This window comes from Sylvia atricapilla, chromosome 3, assembly GCF_009819655.1.
Source record: "Sylvia atricapilla isolate bSylAtr1 chromosome 3, bSylAtr1.pri, whole genome shotgun sequence".
NCBI classification, from domain to species: domain Eukaryota; kingdom Metazoa; phylum Chordata; class Aves; order Passeriformes; family Sylviidae; genus Sylvia; species Sylvia atricapilla.
The window spans coordinates 90867540-90888615 of NC_089142.1; the positions used below are offsets into that span (position 1 = coordinate 90867540).

General features: G+C 35.2%; 1 protein-coding gene across 1 annotated transcript in view; it reads left to right on the forward strand.

Annotated features, from left to right (window-relative positions):
* The window catches only part of SYT14 (synaptotagmin 14), a 54060-nt gene that overhangs the window by 23866 nt on the left and 9118 nt on the right, over nt 1-21076 (forward strand). The window contains exons 3-4 of the mRNA XM_066316136.1: nt 6966-7234; nt 9103-9552. Coding sequence (XP_066172233.1) covers nt 6966-7234; nt 9103-9552 — 719 coding nt within the window. The remainder of the gene's footprint in view (nt 1-6965; nt 7235-9102; nt 9553-21076) is intronic.

Here is a 21076-nt window from a genome sequence, read left to right on the forward strand (position 1 = left end):
TTTAGGAAACCTTGAAGTTACTGCATTTTAAGTTGCAGAAGGAGTTCTCAACAAGAGAGTAGTTTTATTTTACTTAAAATAAAAGTATGGAAAAAAAGAATGAGGGAGTTCTGATAGTTAAGTACTGTCAGTATTGAATATACTGCTGAATGGATCTGGTTTGTATCAGTAAATGAATTAAGGTCTTGAAAGGGGAGTTTTGTCTTGCTTAGAAAATTTTTTTAAAAATTACTTTTAATTTTTGTCAAATATAAAACCAAATGTGCCTGAAATGGGCTGCAAAATCATTAAAATGCTCAAGAAAATTATCCACACAACACATCAATCTTGCTTTCTAATCATGCTTTATTTCCTCATTTGAGACTGAACAGAGTGAGAGCAGGAACATTACAGGAATATTAGCTATGTGTTACAATACTTCACTGGGAATTGATTTTAGACCTGTGTGGGATTTTTCTCACCTTTTCAGCACTTCATTGCTGCTCAACTCCTGTGCTTAATACCACAGCTGTAGTAGAATTAAACTGGACTGGAATTTGAGCTCTAATTTAAGGTGATAACTGTCCTCAAAAGAAGTATAGTGATGTCAAGGAAAATATTTCCTAAGCCCACATCCTGCTGCTACTGTTTAGAGTTATGAGAGAGATGCTGCTGTGCACACACAGGTGAGAAATTTGGGTTCTCAGGGGCCTGGGATGCTTTACAGTGGGGGGAGTTTTCAAAGCTTTTATCTCTTAAGCTCTGAATTTCCCTTAAGCGTCTGTAAATGCTGATGGAAGAGCCGAATTTGGGAGAATTTTCACAGACATGATAAAAAGCATTTCTTTGTCACCAAGATACTCCTAAGATTTCAAAGCTGGTTGTCAATCACCCTCAGCAAGCAGGACTTCTAGCATATTTTAAAAGAGTGGAGGAAAAATAAAAGGAAGATTCTATGAATTAATTTAATTTATTACCTTTTTGCAAATGATATTTTTCTAACAATTTTGATAACTTGGAAAAAACTAACAGTGAGCAGAGGTGCCTAGGAATAACTGTTTATTTATTAAGTTAGCCAACATAGTGATCTGAAAAGTAAAGGAAAGTTATCTGCTTATAAAGATAGTAAAAGTGTAACCAACATCTAAATGGAAGAGAAAATATATTTATCTACCTGGATGAGTATACATGGTACATATGCTTTACCTAAGGAAATACAATTATGGAAGGAAAAGCAAACCATTTCACTTCTTAAAGATCACAGCTTTCAAAAAGCTTTAGAGCTGGATGGGATCTCAGAAAACAAGAGATTTTAAAAGTAAAAAAAAAAAAAAAAAGAAAAAGTGTTCTGGAGCCTGATATATTGATATTCATGTCGATAAATAATTAAAAATATTGAACCATTAGATTTAAGCATTATTTAGATGTATTCTGGACAACTGTAAAGTAGAAATACAGAACCAGGGAGCATAATTCCTTCCTATTCCAATTAATATCAATGCTGTATAAGGAACCAGAGAATGATACTTAAATTGAAAACAAATTAATTCAATAGATGGTAATGTATAATTTTCATTGAAAGACGACCAAAATATTTGGGAAGGAAACAAAAGAATGTCTTTGACAGTTAGTTCACGAGAATGCTTTTAATAATGTATTTGTAGTTAAAATGTTATAAATGGTGCTGATTTTGGAAAGAGATGTTTTTCACTAGTGCTGGGCTTTCAGTATTGCTCTGTAAAACAGACCATAAATTCTTACAAACGAGGCATTCTCTACTAAGTACAGAGAGCAAATAGCAAAAGAGCAAATTTCTTTTTCAAGGAAACAAAACTGAGCTGTAGTTCTACAGGCTTGAGATGTAAACAGACAGAGTAAAAAAATACTGTGTGTGTTTCAGCTATTTCAGTTCATCTTAGGCCTCTCCTATGGAAGAAAATTGAAGTTTTTAGGACTGGACAGAAAGATAATTCTATAATTTTGAATTACTTTTATTTAAAAAGCAAAAGAGGACCTTTTTGTTACAGGAATGACCAATAGCATTAGCTTGAGAGAAGAAGGAAAATACAGTGCTAAAAGCATCACGTGACATCAAGTGTAAATGACAGCAATGCTGTTTTGATTTCCATAGGTCTGGGATTAAGTTTATACTGTATGGAATTTTCTAAATATTAGGAAACACAGTTATCTGTTATTGGAAATAAACCTCTGGTCAAACAGATATGATCTATTTTTTTGTTTATGGTGAATTACCTAATGTAGAAGATAGTTCAACTGTGAATAGAAGTCTAAAAAGTGGCAAATGCAAGAAGAAAGCAAATGCAAACAAAAAGAATTTTTTTCAGTTATCCATAATGATCCCATACCACTCCTATTTTCCCCTTTTTTCATTAAGCGTGACTCATGCCACAATTCTTTTGGAAAAGAAATAGAATTATGCCAAGATAATTTGTTGTTCTCTGAAATAATTTGGGGTTTGTCCTCACAAAAATGCATGTAAGCTTTTAATTTTAAAGGAAGGAGAGGCCCGAGGTTTCATTCAATATTTAATGTTTATATTTTATACTGCTTGTAATGTGGGGTAATTCAGTCAACATAATATTTTTGGATGGTAGAAAAGTTCAAACATGAAAATTCCATTTGGACTGTCTGTGCTGCCTATCAGAAATCTCTAAGGGTATTTAATCATTCAGAATAAGAAAGGTTTCTTTAATTTTTAAACATGTATTTCATTTTATGTTTTATTTAAATTGTCTTAACATTTACATAGAAACCCTTGAAGGCTTGAAAACTTGAAATTTACGTTTGATTAAAAAAATAAATAATTATGTAGCAGAGTGTGAGCAGAGATATATTAGAGAAAGGAAAGGTACCATTTGAGTATGAAGATATTCTGACAACTACAAAATATGACTTGCAAAAATGACTGATTTATGAAGTGATTATTTATTTTAAAGGAACTGGAAGCCAGATTCCAATAGGATTGTTGTGGTACAGTTGTCTCCCATAACTGTGAATTTTTAAAGAAGCACTGTGCATGAGAAATTCAAAGCTGCAGAAGTGTACTTAATGATGGCTTATGAGACAGGGGAATTAAAGGCACAAGGGTAGTTTCTTTTTCTATGTTAAGAGATGGGTGTTCTTGGAATTACTCAGGAAATATGGGCTAAGGGAGGCTGGGTTGGTGCTGATGCTGTGAACGTCTGGGAAAAATAATTACTATAGGAGAGTCTAAATGGTGTAAACATGGGAAAAGGACATCACCAGCTGCATGGTGAAATGTGCAGCCTAGCATGGTCCATGAGAGACCAGAACAGAGAGGGGAAATGAGCAGCACTGGAAGAAGCAGTTTCAAGTAGTAACTGAAAACCTAAAGCATTTCTTTAGGTTTTGGAAAAGATAAACTTTTGCATCTTTAAACTTTGATTCCCCCCAGCAAAATGACTGAAAATTTCCTGGATATTCTCATAGTTATCGATTGTATGTTCCAGGAATGCTCAGTTTGGCCTAGGTTGCTGTGTCAGAATTAATTTGTGAGTCTCTTGAGATTGGTGGCAAGGTATGTATCATCCCCCTTTGACTTGCAATCTGTCCTACAGGGGCTTATGAAAACATGAACCTTCACTATTTACAAGTAGTATTAAAAAGAAGATATTTACTTCTGACTTAAATGTGCTAATGACAGTTTACATGGTGTAACTTCTGAGTGCACCAGCAAAATGCTAATCTGCTCAGGTTTGTCAGGTATTTCATTTATGATTCTGGTTTCTTCAGCTATTAAGCAAGGTCCTTGCTATCACCACTGAGTGTTTTCCCAGCTGACTAAGGGAGGATGAAAACTTTTATTAAAGCAGTTCCCCCTTTAAAAAGTGTTTTTTCAGATCTTCCTATTGACACCAGTACACTGTATTCTCAATTAAGAATTTACCATATACTTGTTACTAAAGAAATTTAGTTTCACTCATATCTTGAAGTGACATATCAGAATGTCAAGTATTTTCACATACTTTGGGTGGAGAACTGAATGTGAGGTCTTTCTCTCTATTTATCTTTTCTCTCTTATGCCATTTTCTGGCCGGTAGGAACCTCAGACTAAACTTCATTTGATTTCTCTGTGATTGTATCTTACTTTCACTTTTGGGACATATGTTGGCTTGTTTTATACCCTGTCTATCTAGTCCAAGGTGATGTGGTAATTTAATATATTTGCTATTTTTATTTTCATTTACAAGAGTTTTACAAAACGTATTTTCTATGTGATTTGAAACTTGCATAGAAGCAATACAATTATTAATTTCAGTGTAACCATTTGGTTTTAAATCTTTAGCAGATGTTATTAGCCATGTTCAGTGGTCTTTGGGAGGTATTCTTTGGCTTTGTCAGAGTACAGAAGTATACATAGCTGTGTCTGAAGTTTACACCTTAAATAAAAGGTACAAGGTATGTAACACACAGGGGTTTCATGTGTAAATATGCACACACTTCAGATCATCTTGCCTTTCAGGTCCAAATATTTTTCTTCAATACAATTAATGATAAGCCAGCAAGCACTAGCAGAGGTTTTGTTTTTTAAACTTTATTACATATGCAAAATTTTGTTAGACAGATTGTCAGAGTGAGCCGCTACTTCTGGGTAATTTTTAAGGAAAATATGCAGGATCAGATTTTTAGTATTGCTGTATTCACTGCTGTCTGTGATATCATTTGGCTTTAATGTCATCAGTCATTAGAATGTCTCAATGGAATTCAAATCTTCATGGTTTTCAAAGAACCGTAACAAAAAAAATCATTTTATTGCATCATTTACTGTGGGGAGAGGAAAATTAAAATCAGACATTTTCACCTTGAGAATTAATTTGAAAACATAGACATCTTTTTATGTAGAGAAAACTGTTGTTTAAAGACAGTTTATACCTCTCTAGACAGAGGTATGCATAGATTTTTAATCCCAGATATTTGCTTTTAGAATTTACGTGCTATTTTACATGCAGTTTGAAAAATATGTAGTTGAAACCTGCCCCAGTGCTTTAGCTTTTCCTGAGATTTTTGAATCACGGCTGGTTAAGAAGAATTCTGTCTTCACTTCTTCCAAGCCTACATTAAAAGCACCTTTTCTGTTATACAGCCTGTACAGTTTTCCCATAGGGACATATAATGGAGTTCACCAAAGTGAAAAAAGTGAGTCACACAGTCATTTATTTACTCATGTCAGACAATAATGGTGTTAATAGTTACCTGGACATGCTTTCATTTCATTAGACTGTGGAAAAGCTGGGCATGAAAAATTCTTAGCAGACTTGATGATAAGTGAACAGAAAGAAGCTCAGGGCTGCCAGGTGGTTACTGTCTCATTTAATGCTGTTTGTTGCCTTTTGGCAACAATGAGCAGAAATACTGTTTTTCTGAATTTTCTAGAATATTTAATTATATAGATTATGACAAGGAAGTTCAGTTTTCATGGTCTAGAGAGTCAAATTATATGTATTATTATTTTTTTATTATTAAAATATCAGTCTAGATTCTAAAAACATCTTATCTAGTTTCATGGACACAAGCTGTCTAATATTCATAGGTAAGGTTTTGTGTTTATCTGCTAGACAGATGACTGCAATTGAAGAATATGATTCCCTGCTGTCTGGGAGCTGGATTTTTAAGTTAGCAGCACTGGCTCTCTAACAGCAGAAGACCTTTTGCAAGAGTGCTGGAACAGTATTTTGGAATCACTCTGAATAGCAGGCTGGCTCTGATGGGTTTATCAGAGATGAGAGGGTTCCTGAGAGTGGCTTCATCTTGTAGGAGTGTTTTACTTGTTTGCCATGGTTCTTTTAGGAGCTGTTGAAATAGAGAAGAGCCCTGCATTCCCCAGTTAATACTTTCTTTAACTTGCTTATTTGGTAGGTTTTTCTGTGAGTGAAATGGTATGTTTGACACCAGAAAACATTTTTGCTTTGAAATTTTTATGTATAAGGTAATTCTTTATGTCAGGGACATTGAAATCTTCATTAAAACATCTATAGAAAATGTAAGCAAAATTTGAGACAGTTCTTTACCTGTCCTTGATATTCCTTTCATTTCAGCTGCTGCACACCTTGCTGTCTTTTCCCAATTCTATTCAACTGTGTAAGGCTGCATAGTAAAATATGAGATTAAAAATTGAAATGTAATTATTTTGAATAATTTTCTGTGTCTGTAGCTACGTATCAGGTTTAATTTCTGAGGAGATGTATAACCACATTTGTATCTATCTATCTATCTAGTGTGAAAAGCAAAGATGGGCAGCAACAAGTATTCATCCCAAGCACAAGATTGCTCATGATCCTTTTTCCACTGTCTTTAGTGACTAGAGGTAGTGTGTAACTCCCAGGCTCTGGAAATGTACCCTTTAGCTGTCCTTAACAAGTAATAATCTAATAAGCTTCACTTTTTAAATTCACTGGTGAGCAGAGTTCACTTGTGTGAAAAGTTGCCTTTATTAGTACCTTCCTTGTCTTCAGAGTTTAATTTAGTATCTCCCTGGTGGGCAACAGCATGGGAGGTAATCAGCCTGATATCATGGCTTTAGGGAGTGCGTTTTGTTTCCATAATTGGCCTACATTCCATCTGCACAGAATCTGACTTAAGATGTCCAAGGGTTTTTGCAAGGTAAGCATCCCTGAAATTCAAGCCTAGAGTTTTTGTCATGTCATATCCGTGCTATATTTATTTGCGTGTGGTTTGCACAATCCATTCTGACTACACACTTAAAATTTTGCTTTTATCTAAATTTCTTTCATCTGAGAGATCACTCATTTCCATTTTTAACAAATTCTTTTTCAGTAGTATTTTTAATCTGATTTGAAATGTAAAGCTAAAAAAAAAAAAAAAAAAAAAAAAAAAAGAAAGATTTTTAAATTCTCTGTCCAGGCATTTAGATTCACATTTTCCACAGAGCTGTTTGAACAGTGAAAAATCGAAAAGTAAAATGAAACATTTTCACTTATTCTCAGCAAACTGCATTCAGAGGATGAGAAGAACACCTCCACTGGATGAACTGCAGCCGCCTCCGTACCAGGATGACAGTGGTTCTCCTCATCTTTCCTGCACACCTTCCGAAGTTGGAGACAGCAAATGTGAATACTCCCAGTGTAGCAACAGCCCAAGGTGTTCATATAAGTGCCCAAGTGAGGGGAGCACGGGACACGAAATAGAAAGCTTTCATAACAAAGGATACGAGGAGGATGTTCCAAGTGATAGCACAGCAGTTCTTAGTCCAGAGGTAAATGAAAATAGTTGAGTGTGAAGAAGCGCTTTTTTAATCTAAAGATCAATGTACAGTTATACAGGCACTAATACTGCAGCTCATTTCAAATAAAAAAAAAAATTGTCAGAAAATATGACAGTATGATTTCAGATTGTTCAGATTGCTGGAGTTATCTTTATGGCACCTTAAGTTTCAAACCAGCTCTTAGTAAGAATGAATTATTTTTTAAACTATTTTAAAACAGTCAAAAGATTTCATCACACTGTAAGGACCATCATCAAAATTCTTCCACATGATTTTTCAGACAACCCAAGTAGAAGTTCTGTTAATGCTTTTTCAAACGGAACACCCCATAATGTAAAACAAGTTTTATGGAAAAAAAAAAAAAAAGAAAATGAAAAAGGTTTTTTTCAATTGTTGATGTGGTCTAGTGATTTGGGCCACTTAATATTCCTATTTTTCTACTAGAAATTCTAATGATATATATGTATTTCTTTCTGTGAAGAAATCATCTTTTCTGACATGTATTTCATTGAAATGCCTTTAACAACCAGTTACTGCACTGACATCTATGGGTAAGTCTAATTAGTGATGCCGTGTGCAGAAGAAGCTCTTTTGGTACAAATTTGTCTTTTGTTGCTACAGGAAGTTTTTGAGTGTGTGTTAGAGTTCAGTCCTGATATTTCTGTCTAGGTAGCCCTGTTGGTAAGTTGATGTTGTGTACCTGGGGTGTTGGTGGAAGGTCTGGAAGGCCCAGCTGCAAGGCCTTCCTATTTTGTGTCACACTGTAATTCATGTAAGCCTATTCAATAAAAACTGAGAATGCTGCCAACTTTGCTTATAGCCACTCAAAGCTTCAGGAGTGAAGCCTTTAGAGGAATGTATTCCCACAGCTATGTGGCAGCCTGGTTAAAAGAAAAAAGAATTCTTAGCTCAGTAGTCTTTGTTTTGGCATCTGTTTGTTCATGTGAACAGGCTTTTCTTTGATAATATGAAAACATACTTGAAATACCTTTGTTTTACATACTTGGAATAATTTATTGTATGAGCAGTAGGTTGACCTGTGCTTGTAAATATTTTCCTGTTTCAGTATCCCTATCAAACTGGCTGTTGTAACTTTATAGAGGATCAGTATGTTATTCAAAATTTGAAGTGACAATAAACCATCTGAATTTTATGTTTAAAATACAGTTTTAGGACTGATGGTTTACAGAGAGTTGAGAAGATGAGTTAAAAAAAGATGCATATTCTACAGTTCCAGTTAAATTACATTAATAAAACCACGATAGTGACTTCCTTAGCCATGACAGAGGGGTTGGAAATAAAAGATCCTTAAGGTCCCTTCCAACCCAAAATCTTCTGTGATTCTATGTTTCCACGATAATTTTTGGCATATTCATATAACTCCTGTGGACTGCAAGAGGAGCTGTGTGTGCAACTAGGTTTGGAATTCCTGTATTCTTTGCTGGCATCTTACTTTGCTCTCAATCATTAACTGTCTGTTCAAGCAATGTAAAAAGTGAACTTCAAAATGCACGTGTAAAATATGTGAAATAAGGTGGTTTTATCTTGTAGCAAATGTATATACTTTTTAGCATGTAGGGCACACAGGAAGAGATTGTTACAGTTTAATTCAATCTGAGTTCAGTCTGATTGGCCCCTGGCTTTTGGTGGTATTGGCCAGGTAGTCTTGATTTCATCTTGACTGCCAGTCAGCCATCTCTTTGGGCTTTCAGTGCTTAATAGTCTTGTTTATGAAATGTACAAAAAGATCATAGTGCCTTCATATTGTCTAGAGTAAACCATATATTTCCATGCTAGATTTAATAATAGAATACAATAAATAAATAAATAAATAGGCTTTTTTTTCCCTTCTTCTTCAGGATATGTCAGCTCGAGGATCATCTTCACAGCTTCCTAAACCTTTTGATCCTGAGCCAGTAGCTAAATATGGCACACTGGATGTGACTTTTGACTATGACTCACAGGAACAGAAGCTTTTGGTGACAGTGACAGCTGTCACAGACATTCCAACATACAGCAGGACAGGTGGAAGCTCGTGGCAAGTACACCTAGTTCTTCTCCCTATAAAGAAGCAGAGAGCAAAAACCAGCATCCAGCGGGGACCGTGCCCTGTCTTCACAGAGACATTCAAATTTAATCACGTCGAGTCGGAGATGATTGGGAATTATGCAGTTCGCTTCCGACTGTACAGCGTACGGCGCATGAAAAAGGAGAGGATTGTGGGAGAAAAGATTTTTTACTTGACAAAATTGAATCTTCAAGGGAAGATGTCAGTGCCAGTGATACTGGAACCTTCTTACAGTCTGCCTGTGAGTATTAAATGAGGCAGAATAAGAATGCAGTGAGATACAGTGTCCTGAATTCTGAATAAGAATAGTGTGTATATTTATAGAGTCATCACATCCACTCAGTTTTCTGAACAGTTACAGCACTGCATTAGCACAATGAAAATTTCCTTAGAGCTTCTGTAAGTACATTCACTTTCCACCTGCAAAAGCTGTCCATATTTTTCCATTTAATTACTTAAAAAATTCCAGTCCATAAATAGGGATATAGTGGTGAATGTATGTATCTGTGCATATAGATATGTATGTAATAGTATTATCTTTACCACCTGCAGCACTTCAATTTAAAGAGAAAAACACACCAGAGTGGAAGGGAAAAAGAAGCTGTACTAGCAAATGTCCTCCATCTGTTGCAATTAAGTCATGGTTGCAAATAGGTATTTTCCTTGAATGAAAGAAAGAAAGAAAGAAAGATAGGAAAGATGATTTTTGAGAGTATAAAGCCATTTTTAATAACTTCACATTCAAACCTTGGAAATAACTGATTTCTGGTTCAGCCTGAAGTGAAAAGTAGTTGAAACTGAAAAGGATTTTTTCTGACAAAAAACCCAGCTATCTATCTGATGAATAAAATTATTTGTCCCCCAAATAATATTTCTAATAAAGCAAAGCAACAGTAATTAAGGATAAACACAGATATCATTATCAAGAAATACAGAAGATCACTAAACAGGCAGTGATCACCATCTTCTGTTTTGTTTTTATAAGAATTTAAGTATGCTTTTGTCCAGAAAGAAAATGTTTGTCATGTTGTGGTCTGGACATCCTAGACTAGGAGTATTCGTTGCTTGAGTATTCCTTGCTTAAGAATTGCATGTGTTCTATATTTCAGATATATTTTTTGGGGGAAAAAATGATGGTTATCAAGGGCATCCATATTTGGTCATTGTATGTATTTTGTGGGGGTTTTTTTTCACAATCAATAAAAGAAATATAGGAGGAGAAGGGAAAGAAAGAAAAATATATTTTTTTAGGTGAAGCAAAGCAATTAATTCATTCTTCACTTTGAAAAAAGTTTGGATTGATCAAAATGTCATTTCTGGTGAACATGAGTGTTTCAAAAGACTCAAAAGGCTGTTTTATTTAATGACTGAATATATATTTATTAGTAAAAGCTGAGGTTAAATCATGGATCTGGTGGAGGATTGACTGACAATAGAGCAGATTTCTCATGGTTCCCTAATAAGCACAAATCAGTCTAATCTAAGGATGAAATTATTCACCTCTCTGGAGCAAACTTTCTTAGTGAAAATTTTCACAGCTAGTTTCACAGCTTGGAAAAAAGCACCCCATGACCCAGAATATTGAATATTCTAAAGGTATTTGCTTAATTTGTGTGTCTTCAATAGAGTTGTGTATAAAATTTACTCAAGTCAGTGAAAAAGGGCAGTGAATGGGCCAGGTTTGTGATTGATTGGTGTATACCATATGTGCACTGGTTATTCTTCAGTATTATTTTCTTGAGGTTTTGTGATAGGCAGAATAAAAACAAGTTCCATGAGGCATGAGAGGTGATAAGGGTGTTCCTTACTTTCTATTATGGTATGGCCTGGTTTATCAGCATTTTTCACTCCTCACTTTTGGGGATTGGAACAAGAATAAGGAATGCTGGTAGGAAGTGAAGGGATCATCCAGAGTTCCTGTAACAGGATTTAAGCAGCTCTACCTGTTGCTGGGAAGGATCCTTCAGAGTTGTGATAGCTTGAGTGAGGATCCATGGTCTTTTGGAAGTATGCTAATCAGTTTTAAAACCTTTGGGAATTCATTCACTTCTGAGTCTATAATTATTTTTATCTTATCATTTTTAATATTTTTTCAGTGAGCAGATTTATTGCAGGATTTAACATCTATTTGGTTTGCAAGAGTGTTAAAATTCGTTCTTAGTATGTATGACTGGAAGTGAGGGGCGTCCTTGGGCTCTTGAGCTCAAGCCCTGGTCAAAATATCCAGGTCATCTTGATCACAAAATTGTGAATTTTCTTCTGAAAACATCAGGTTGTTTTGTTTGCAACCTGAATTTCTTCATGGCCAAGTTATTACCATTTGCTCTTCTGCCAACATTGGCCTTGAGCTTAATTAGTTCCTACCCTTCTCAGGTGTTTGCCTCTGGGTGTATTTATACACATTGATTGTATTCCTTTTTAACTGTCCTTTTGCTAGAATAAATCAACAGTCTTTATGTACAACTAATCATAAATGTCAGCCAGGAGTTATTTAACAGGAAAAGGTAAGTGTTCTTTGAATTTGGAGATATCCAGTTGCTCAAGGATATTGGTAATTGTAAGATTCATGATGAGGCACATTGTACATTCAGAATTAAATTTGCTGTGTTCAGTTGCAGAGGGTTTTGTTGCTGAGAAGTGTTTATATATGACAGCTTTTTAATGAAGATATTTCTTGGACACATGACAGTTGTCCTATTTTTTCAACTCATTATATGGATTTTATATATTAAATATACCTTCTGTCACTGAAACTTCCTAATCCATTGAAATATCTATGCTAATCTCCTTTGCAGAAATGTATTTTATTTCCTTCTGTCTGTGCCTGATATTATATTAATGTATTTTATTAGCTAATCATATGCTTTCTGATTGTGTAAGAACAGTTTGTATCCTGTGAAGTTCAGCATTTTTTCAGTGATGGCTTAAACCTGTACACAAGGGAATCTGGCTAAAGGTAGATCAGCAAGTTCAGTGCCTTTCAAACATAGTGACATGTGTGAGTGTTAAAAAGTGAAAAAGTGCATGTTGTGGTGAGGACATGATAGTAGTATATTCCTTAAATAGGTTTCAAAGCTACATGTGGCTTCAAATTTACAAATGTATTCAGAAAATATAATTTTCACCCAAGATTTCACCCCGTTTCTCTCCTTCCCACACTGTGTATCATGTCTTGCATTAGCAGCTATTATCCCAGTCCCATTGCCGTTTGTCTTTAACAGCCCTGTGTTGCTGCAGTTCTCCCACGTAACAGGAGGGAATTCCTCCTCAGCCCCCATATTTATCACACGTTTTCTCCCAAGTTCAGTGCATGTTTGAATGAGGAGGAAGCAGTGAAACCAATATGAGCTGGGCAGAATGCAGTTGTCACTGTTATCTGAGACTGTGTCCTTTTCAGATTTGATAGAAATTGTCCGTTGCATCCGATGTTTAATAGCAGGGGTGTAACACTGTGGTTTTGTCAGAGTATAGTTTGTGTAGGAAGATATTCGTTGATGCTTTCAGAGAATTTTTTCCTTTAGTGCAGCGGAAGACAAATTTTTCTTCACCCATCTTGGAGTTTAGAAAAGCTGTTTATTCCTCCTCAGGAAATCCCTGTGGACCTGTTTTTAGTTACTCTTCGTTCTCACCCAGAGAAATTTTCCTGACAGTGAAAAACAGCCTCCAGTATGATGTGATTATAAAAACATATAAGCAGTTTATTGAGTGAAATCTGTTTGGAAAAGATCAAAGAAACATGCGTAATCCCCTTCACCATTCCATAGGTTGCTTTTTGGTGTATAATAACCACAATCAGTCATGTTTTTTATTTTGTGATTGATTTGGGAAATACAGTTTGGGTGACCAAAACATACCTCTTGCTGCTAAGCAAATCTAGTAATCATTCATTATGTATCATCAAATTACCAGGTGTTTAATGGGAAAAATTCTATTTATTTTCCTTTCTTTCTGTAGTATTCTCCATTTCTAACATCTTGAACTCCCAGTGTGATCCCCATAACAAAGAATTGATGGTGCAGGCAATCATAGGTGTTTAAAAGATTATTTTGTACATCTTTACTATAAAGATCCAGAGTATGTGGATAACTATTTTAATTAGCTTTTTTGAGTGAAGGCATGTATGCATGCAGTGTATAAAGATGCTCACTCTTGCACACACACACATGCACTCTCTCCTCCACTATGAGGACAATGGCTAATCATTTAGTGTACACTGGTTTATGCACTGTGTTTAAGGCCTTTGTTTCATGTTGCCCTTTATGTCTGGTGTGTCTTCAGTATTCCTTGTAATGTTTATCAGCTCATAAACTTTGCAGGAATAAAAGCTTTCAGAGTGGCATTTCTTTTTTTGGGAATTCTTGTCCATTTTAGGGTCAAGCTGTCAGGTTTTGTGCAAAGAAAGTAGAAGTGTCACTACTAGTGACTTTGCTACTGTGTTCTTATGGCATGATCTATCCAGGATTGTATTTGGAAGGCTAATTTTAATTTTAATATTATTAAAATTCATATGTATAAACAAAGCTTTATTAAATACCAGTATGATACTTCAAGCTGCTAATAAGAAAAATTACTAAGACTTGTCTAGAGAAGAAAAAAAACAACAAAATATTTTGTTCTTAGTATTTTAACTGGAATTCTGCCTAAAACAAAGACTTCCTATGTGATGATATATAAATGCTCTTGGTTAGCTTGTATAAATTGTGTCCATCAAGGTAAGGGGCAATTACGTCTAAACCCTGAGCACATTTTATCTCAGGAATAACTTACTCAATTCATCTGAGTTAGTGGTGGTAATACATGGAAAATCAGAATCGATCCTTTGATACAATAAGAAAGATGACTCCTGCCAATTTCTTTGAGGGAAATTATTAGGTGACTGGAAGATGGTGGTCATGTTAATGAGGCTGCAGGAGAACTTGGCAGTAGTTGGCAAAAAAAGCATTCTCCCTGTGTTTGGCTCCTGGTGTAACATTTCATGGCAGTATGGGCAACCAGCAGCCATTGTCTTCTTGATGTTCTGACTGGGGGTAAAAAAATTGACTTTCAATTCCCTTGCCAATACACAGATGGGAAATAAGTTCCTACATGGGTAGCCAGATCTATTACCATAACCCTGAATGTAGGATACTGAGAGAATGTTATGAAGTCAGCAATGTAAAGAATTTCATCTTGTAGTCAAAATCATCACTTGGTCACAGAGAGCAAAATAGCAATCTAACAACAGGCATGCTTTGCCTTCAAGTAATGAATTGCTTCAAAGAAGCTATTTACTCAACTTGGTCCCTACAATCTTTGATATTTACAAATAATGGAAGCTATGTTTCAGACATGGCATTACTATTTTGAGTGTACAATGATGCTTTTCAGTCTCAAAAGTTCCTCCAGTCAAATGACAGGCTGTGAACGACTGTTCTAGAGTAACTCAAAATAATCTGGAGCAATACCCTTAGAAAAGCCAGTCCGTCAGTGGCAAGCGTATTGTCTAGGATCGTATGTCTCGTTTTGATAATCTTTAAAAAAATTAAATAGAGAAAGCTTATCAATACATAAAGCTAAAAAAGTGAGGTAACTGTGAGATTCTATCATTCTCTGTAGCAGAAGTATTGTCTCCCAACCTGGATTGTGATTTCTATGAGCAACAAGGAAAATTATTATACTGCAAATTTCCCAGAAGTGACTTTTAGAAGTTGAAAGTTAAGATTATCAGGGTTGTCCCTCATATGAAATTTCCACTTCTGAAGACTCTGAGCTGCTGCTTAAACCTTCTTCAAGCAACTCTTTCAGTGGAGGTACATTCTTTAGCTTACAGATCCAAGTGAAATTTCTGGTTCCCCTAGAGATGCTGAATTTCCCAAATATTTTGTTTTCTTATAATTTTGACTCTTCTTGTTTGCATATATATGTACACACAAATATCTCCTCACGTTTGTTACTGTCTTCCAAGGAAACTAGGAAAGGTCAAACCACAGAATTAGTTCTATTTGCAGTTTTGGGCACTCTTCAGCGTGTGCACCATTTTCCTTTAATTTGTTTCCACTGAGGGAAGTCCTAATCAGGGATTTTGCACAAATAGATGTAGTCACCTAGTCTGCAAATTCATAACGTGTGTGGTTGTGGAACTTTTGAATTAGTTTTTGATTTATTTACTGGATAATAATTCTTTGTATTACTCTGGTGGGCTTTGCAGTATAACATAAATCTTCTTCATTTGCATTCTTCATTTTAGACTTGAGGATCTTCAGGTAATCACTTCTTTTGTATATTCAAGCAGCCTGTATTTGGTATCAGACAAGCATTTCTGTTCATAGGGTGCCTTTAGCAAGGGATCCTTTTAGTTGTAGTGTGTCAGCCTCTTGTCAGGTTTGCCCTTTATATCACTTGACCTTGAGCTGAATCTTTCACAGCTCCTGTCTTTCTCTTGGGCTTAATCAGCTGTCAGCTGGCCCCAGGAGAATCCAGTTTATCTTTTCCCTTTCTTTTTTGTGTGTAGGATAGCTCTAAGGACTGGAGCAGATCCCTTCTGACTGGAAACACCTGGTGGTCCTCTGATCATGAGATTAAACATGACCTGAGCAAATCAAAAGGGCACCACTAGCAATTGTTAATCACAAAGAGTTTACCTGACAAATACATTCTAAATGTACAGTTAATGATAGGGGTTTGTTCATTGTGAAAAATAATTGCATGTATGTTTATGAAATTAAATACTAATGCAGAGATTGACTACTCATAAATTGTGCTTACTGTTTGATTGCTGAATCGTTCTCTTTTGCCAGACTGAAAGGGTGTAATCAAGAGAAAAATGAAATTATTTGCCATTGATCTCCCCAATGAGCACAGACTCAATCCAGCTGGACAGAACATTGTCATTTAAAGAAGTCTGTGGTCTTGGAAGCTGTCCCACAGTAACATCTCCATGCTCTTACATATTTGACAGGGAATAAAGAGAGGGGGAGGTGTGAGTGGATCTCGGTAGGAGCTGTTAGCGTAGCTTCATCAGGAATGCAGGTAAAATGTCTGCATTTTGTGTCAGATGTTCTTACCTAAATTGCTAACACAAATATCTAACAGCTTTTAGTGCTTGAATGTTTCTTTATGTACCTGTCTTATCACAGAAAACAGAACTCGATAATAAAAGCCCTCTTGCCTCTTTTCCTCCCCTGGCCCATGGCTGTATAAAAAGCTGCTAGACTTCTGCAGTGTAAAAACAGTACTTTTGCAAATGCTGTAAATTCCTTGTTAGGTTCATTTCCAGTTGCCTCCTCCAACTGCTGCCTGGGTTTGCTCTGAAAATTTCAAGCCCATTATGTCTGTGGAACAACCAGGTGACCTTTTGTCATCTGCCAAGGGTGTGATTTCAATACAGACTAATAGAAGTGACAAAAAACTTAAACGTTTCCTTTTCAGTAGAAAATTAATGTTTTGTTCCGCAGAGCTGATAATTTAAAAAAAAAATTCGGCACAAAGTGCTAGTAGCAAATTCTCATGAAACAGGGAAAACAGCACAGAAATCTCTCTGTGAACTTGTTCAAAGTCGTTCAGAAAAGTTGAGTGCTGATTTGCCATTATTAAAAATATGTAAATTTTATTTTGTTATTTTAATATTACTGCTCAATTATAGTATCTTAAATTTGAAACCAAGCATTTCTTTATCAATACAGTATTCTTATTAGAAATCTCACAAATATTTAAATTTTTTTATATTAACTATTTTAAATTATTTTGAAATGGAAATTTGTGTATTATCGTAATGCATCTTAGGAAGTTTGTTGTAGTGTCTGTGGTAAATTAAATCTCTGTATAGAATTTTTTAAGTTTTAATCATTTGAATCTAGTGATTAAAAAAAATTTAACTTTATCTCAATTTTTCAGTGTTCCATCTGTGCAAAAACAATGTGGTTTTTAGGATCCTACATCCAGAATTTTTTCTCACTTGCGAGTAAAAAATAGGGTAGAGCAAAAGCTTTTGATGAGAAATGGGAATATTATCATTTCATATAATTTGATTTTTTACTACATTAATATTATTTAATAATCAAAACAATTCATATTTGATGGGAATACCATTGATGTTGAGTGGATTTATTTGCTAAAATTGGAATTTTTGACTAAGAAGTCCTGGTAATATTTAAAGCATGCCATTTTACCCACAAAAAATGGTTTTCTTCCCTAAGATCAAGTTGCATAATGGAAAGATTATTAGACTATTTAGCTTCATGTTTGTGATTTAAGTTGACTTAGTAATGCTGTAAAGTGTTAAGTACATGAATAAAAATGCACTTTATACTTAATTGGAACATGCTTCAAGGAAGCTATTAAGCAAAAAAACCCAAATAATTACCTGTCATAGATAATGATACTTTCCTAAACTTGAATCTTTGTGAGATGCTTAAAGCTATATGTTTCAATGTTTGTAAGTTCAGGCTATAAATTTAAAGCAAAAACTGATAAACTCTGTGTTCTCCCAATTTTGCAGTACAGGACAGCTGGCTTTAAACTTTGACATTCCTAATTATTGTACATCCCTTCATTTTCAGGGCTGAGTTGAGTTCATCAGGTGGTTTAAGTTCTCTTTCCCAGGAATGATCTTGATACTTTTTCAACAGCGTTTTAGCCTTGAAATGTGTTTTTATGAAGTACCTGGTGCTGAAGGCATTTATGAAGGATGTGGAGCCCTTAGGTTTGGTTTTCTCCTCTTGAGAGCTGCTCTAGAGCCCGTGTGGGGGTTGGGAGCTCTCCTCACCTCAGCAAGCTCAGAAGGGAATGGGAGCTTCAGGGTTCAACCCTGGGGTGGTGACTGAGAGAGATGAATGCTTTCATCTAAAAACTGTTTGAGACTTGGATTGAGGGCTCTCCTTTGCCTGCTAGGATTCACATTTCCTTCCCTAACCTTGCAGTTGTATTGATCTAGAAGTAAAAAAAGTAATGTGCAAAAAAAGTTCTTTAAGAGATTAGTGGTATAACATTAACATTTAAAATTGAAGAGAGACATTTTGACAAGTAACATGCTGTGAATCAGATTTTTGTTGCTGAAGGACTGTCAAGCAAGGTTTCATCTTTTCTGTGTATATTTTGAAAAGCCAAAAGAATCAGATGCTCTTGTTTCGTGAGCCTACAGAGATATGGTTTTAACCTGTGCATTGAGGAAAATGAACTTTTGATTGCCTTCAGAGCATGGCCACATTATTCCCCATCATTAACTCCAGTTGGCTTAAAAGCAGAATTTATAAGCAAAACTTCAGGATATAGAAAAATAACAGTAGGAGATGAATATGTAAGTTAACAAATACTGTGTTTCCATGGAATTGTGGGGAAGGAAGACAAATAAACACATTTTGCATATATTACCATGGATGCAAATAGCTGATTCTCTGTGTTGTAAGAGAGGAGATAAAAACACTATTGAAGATGCTTCTCAGGGTTTGAAGTCTGACATCATGCATTCTATGTGTTCATGTCCATTGGTATGAGGGGAAAAAAAGAGTGTTCTTTTTTTGATTGCCAACTTTTGTACAAAGGGAAGGTATAAAATACAAAGCCTGCTTAATAGGAATGGTTTTGTAATATCTTTATTGAGAAATAATGTCTCTTCCCCAGATAATATATGCAAAGAAGTCATCAAGGACAATAGTTTGGAGAATTAGTAATTAAGTTTTTGTAGAGTATGACACATACTACTTTTACAATCCAGTGGAAAGCAGCAATTCTTGTAAGTGTTGATCAAATAAAGTCAGACTAACTTTATTACAAAGTACCATCCTGTGGTATATGGGAAGGGTTTAGGTCCTTTGCACACAGCTTTATGTTAGACAATTCAAAAGCTGAACATTTTTTTATTTATTGCAGTAAGACATATATGAACCAAATATTTGGAATAGACTTCACTTTTTTTTTTTTTTTGCAGTGCTTACTGTTAATAATGTATTTGTGGCTAAATCAACAAAAAAGGTTCAGGATTTAATATTAATATCCTAGACAACCTCAAGAGACAGTTTCTTGCACTGTGGGCAGATCAGTAACACTTTGACAGTTCATCTAAGTTCTTAAAAATCCACATACAACGTTTTGTGACAGTTCTCACTAGGCATCTGACTTCTCTTCTGGTGCTTCACTGACCTTGAAAAGCCTCTGCTCTTACAGAACCTTAGTCCTTTTCCTTGCTAGTTAAATTACGCAGAGTGTTTATAGGGGATGAGAGGGAAGGGTTATGAAAATAAACTTACATAGACATTATTTCAAACAAATAGTGATTTTTCATCTGAATCTTAAGTTTCCCCCAGGGAAGCAACAGTATCAAAGTGGGCTAGGGATAGCTTTACAGACAGATTAAATGCAAACCTGCATGGAGATGAAAAGCATCTGGTTGCACTGTAATGTTGTCATTGGAGCTCCATCTCTATTCATGAGCAATTTCAGTGTTAATATTTTACAATTTGGCACTTGAGTTTGAAGGTTATATTTTGAGCAGGTAAAAGTGTAACTTCCTGTCTGGCTTTTTTCTTGATGAGTTTGTTAGTGCTCTTCTAGAATTCTGACTTGTGTAAATAGAAAAAAAACCTCTAAACAGAAACTTTAATAAGGCTGTTATTTCCAGTTCTAGTGCAGCATATGATGTAGCATAAAGTCAAGTTACTTACCCACAAATATCATTATCATGGAATATCTTCATTTAAACAATGAATGGATTTCCACAATGTGAGCAATAAGCTCTGTGCTGGAGAAAATACTTACAAGAAGATATCTAATAATACTCAGTATCTCTGCTTTAAACTTTGCCCAGCAATGGAAAGTCTTTCCTTAGTTGTTGATATGAGCCCAGATCATCTCAGCTGTCTCTTACAATCCATGATCCTAGTTTCTTCTCTTTCTCATAAATATTTTTGTTTTCTTGTAAAAGAAAACTGACAAAATGCATCGTTGCTCTCCCCCTTTCCTCAGATCTTTTACATACTTGTCCCTAAATCCTCTGTTTTCTTCCTTGTTATAGCCACAGGAAGTATACTTCAATTTATGTTGTTCAATCCTTTGTTACCCAGTAACATCATTCTTCTAATCTGCCTGATTTTCCTTCTTAACATTTCACTTCTCTTATAATAGGATTTTCCCGTTCATAACTAAAAAGCAGAGTATTTTTTAAATGTATTTGGGGCAGCATGAAACAAAATGAATTGAAGTTGAGGTTCTTTTAGAGTGAAATAGAAAACAAAGTACTGTTTAGGTTTGTCCTTTGGTGAATTTGATTACTTTCTTTTAATATCTTGTCTATAGACATCCCCACAGTGTTGTAGGAAGGAGATTCAGAAGTTTATTATAAAATAGGGATTAAACAACATTTATTTGTTTTTCTCAAATCTGCAAAAATATTTTGGTTTAGAAAATATTGTAGCAGAATATTTAAGTTAGATGCTCTCTCCAGATTTTCATCTAGTCACATCTACCAGTTCTTTGTGTGAACACTTCTAAGGTACAGTCATTAAGTTGCATTTCCATCCACTTAGAGTTCTGAAGAATCACCTTGGTCTTCTCAACCCACCATTCAGCTGGTGAGATCCTTTTGCCTGGCCTTGAGAAAGGCAGTCTTCTCCTATCCATTTGGGATTCTGCTGTAAAGGAATGGTATTTCTAGCCCATGCTTATGTAACTTTGTAGTACCACACATTGAATTTTTCAGTTGTTTTCTTCCTTCTCTATTATACCGCACAGAAGCTACTTGTCTTCTCTTTCCTGGTACTTCAGGAGTCATTTACTCTCAGTAATCTCTCATT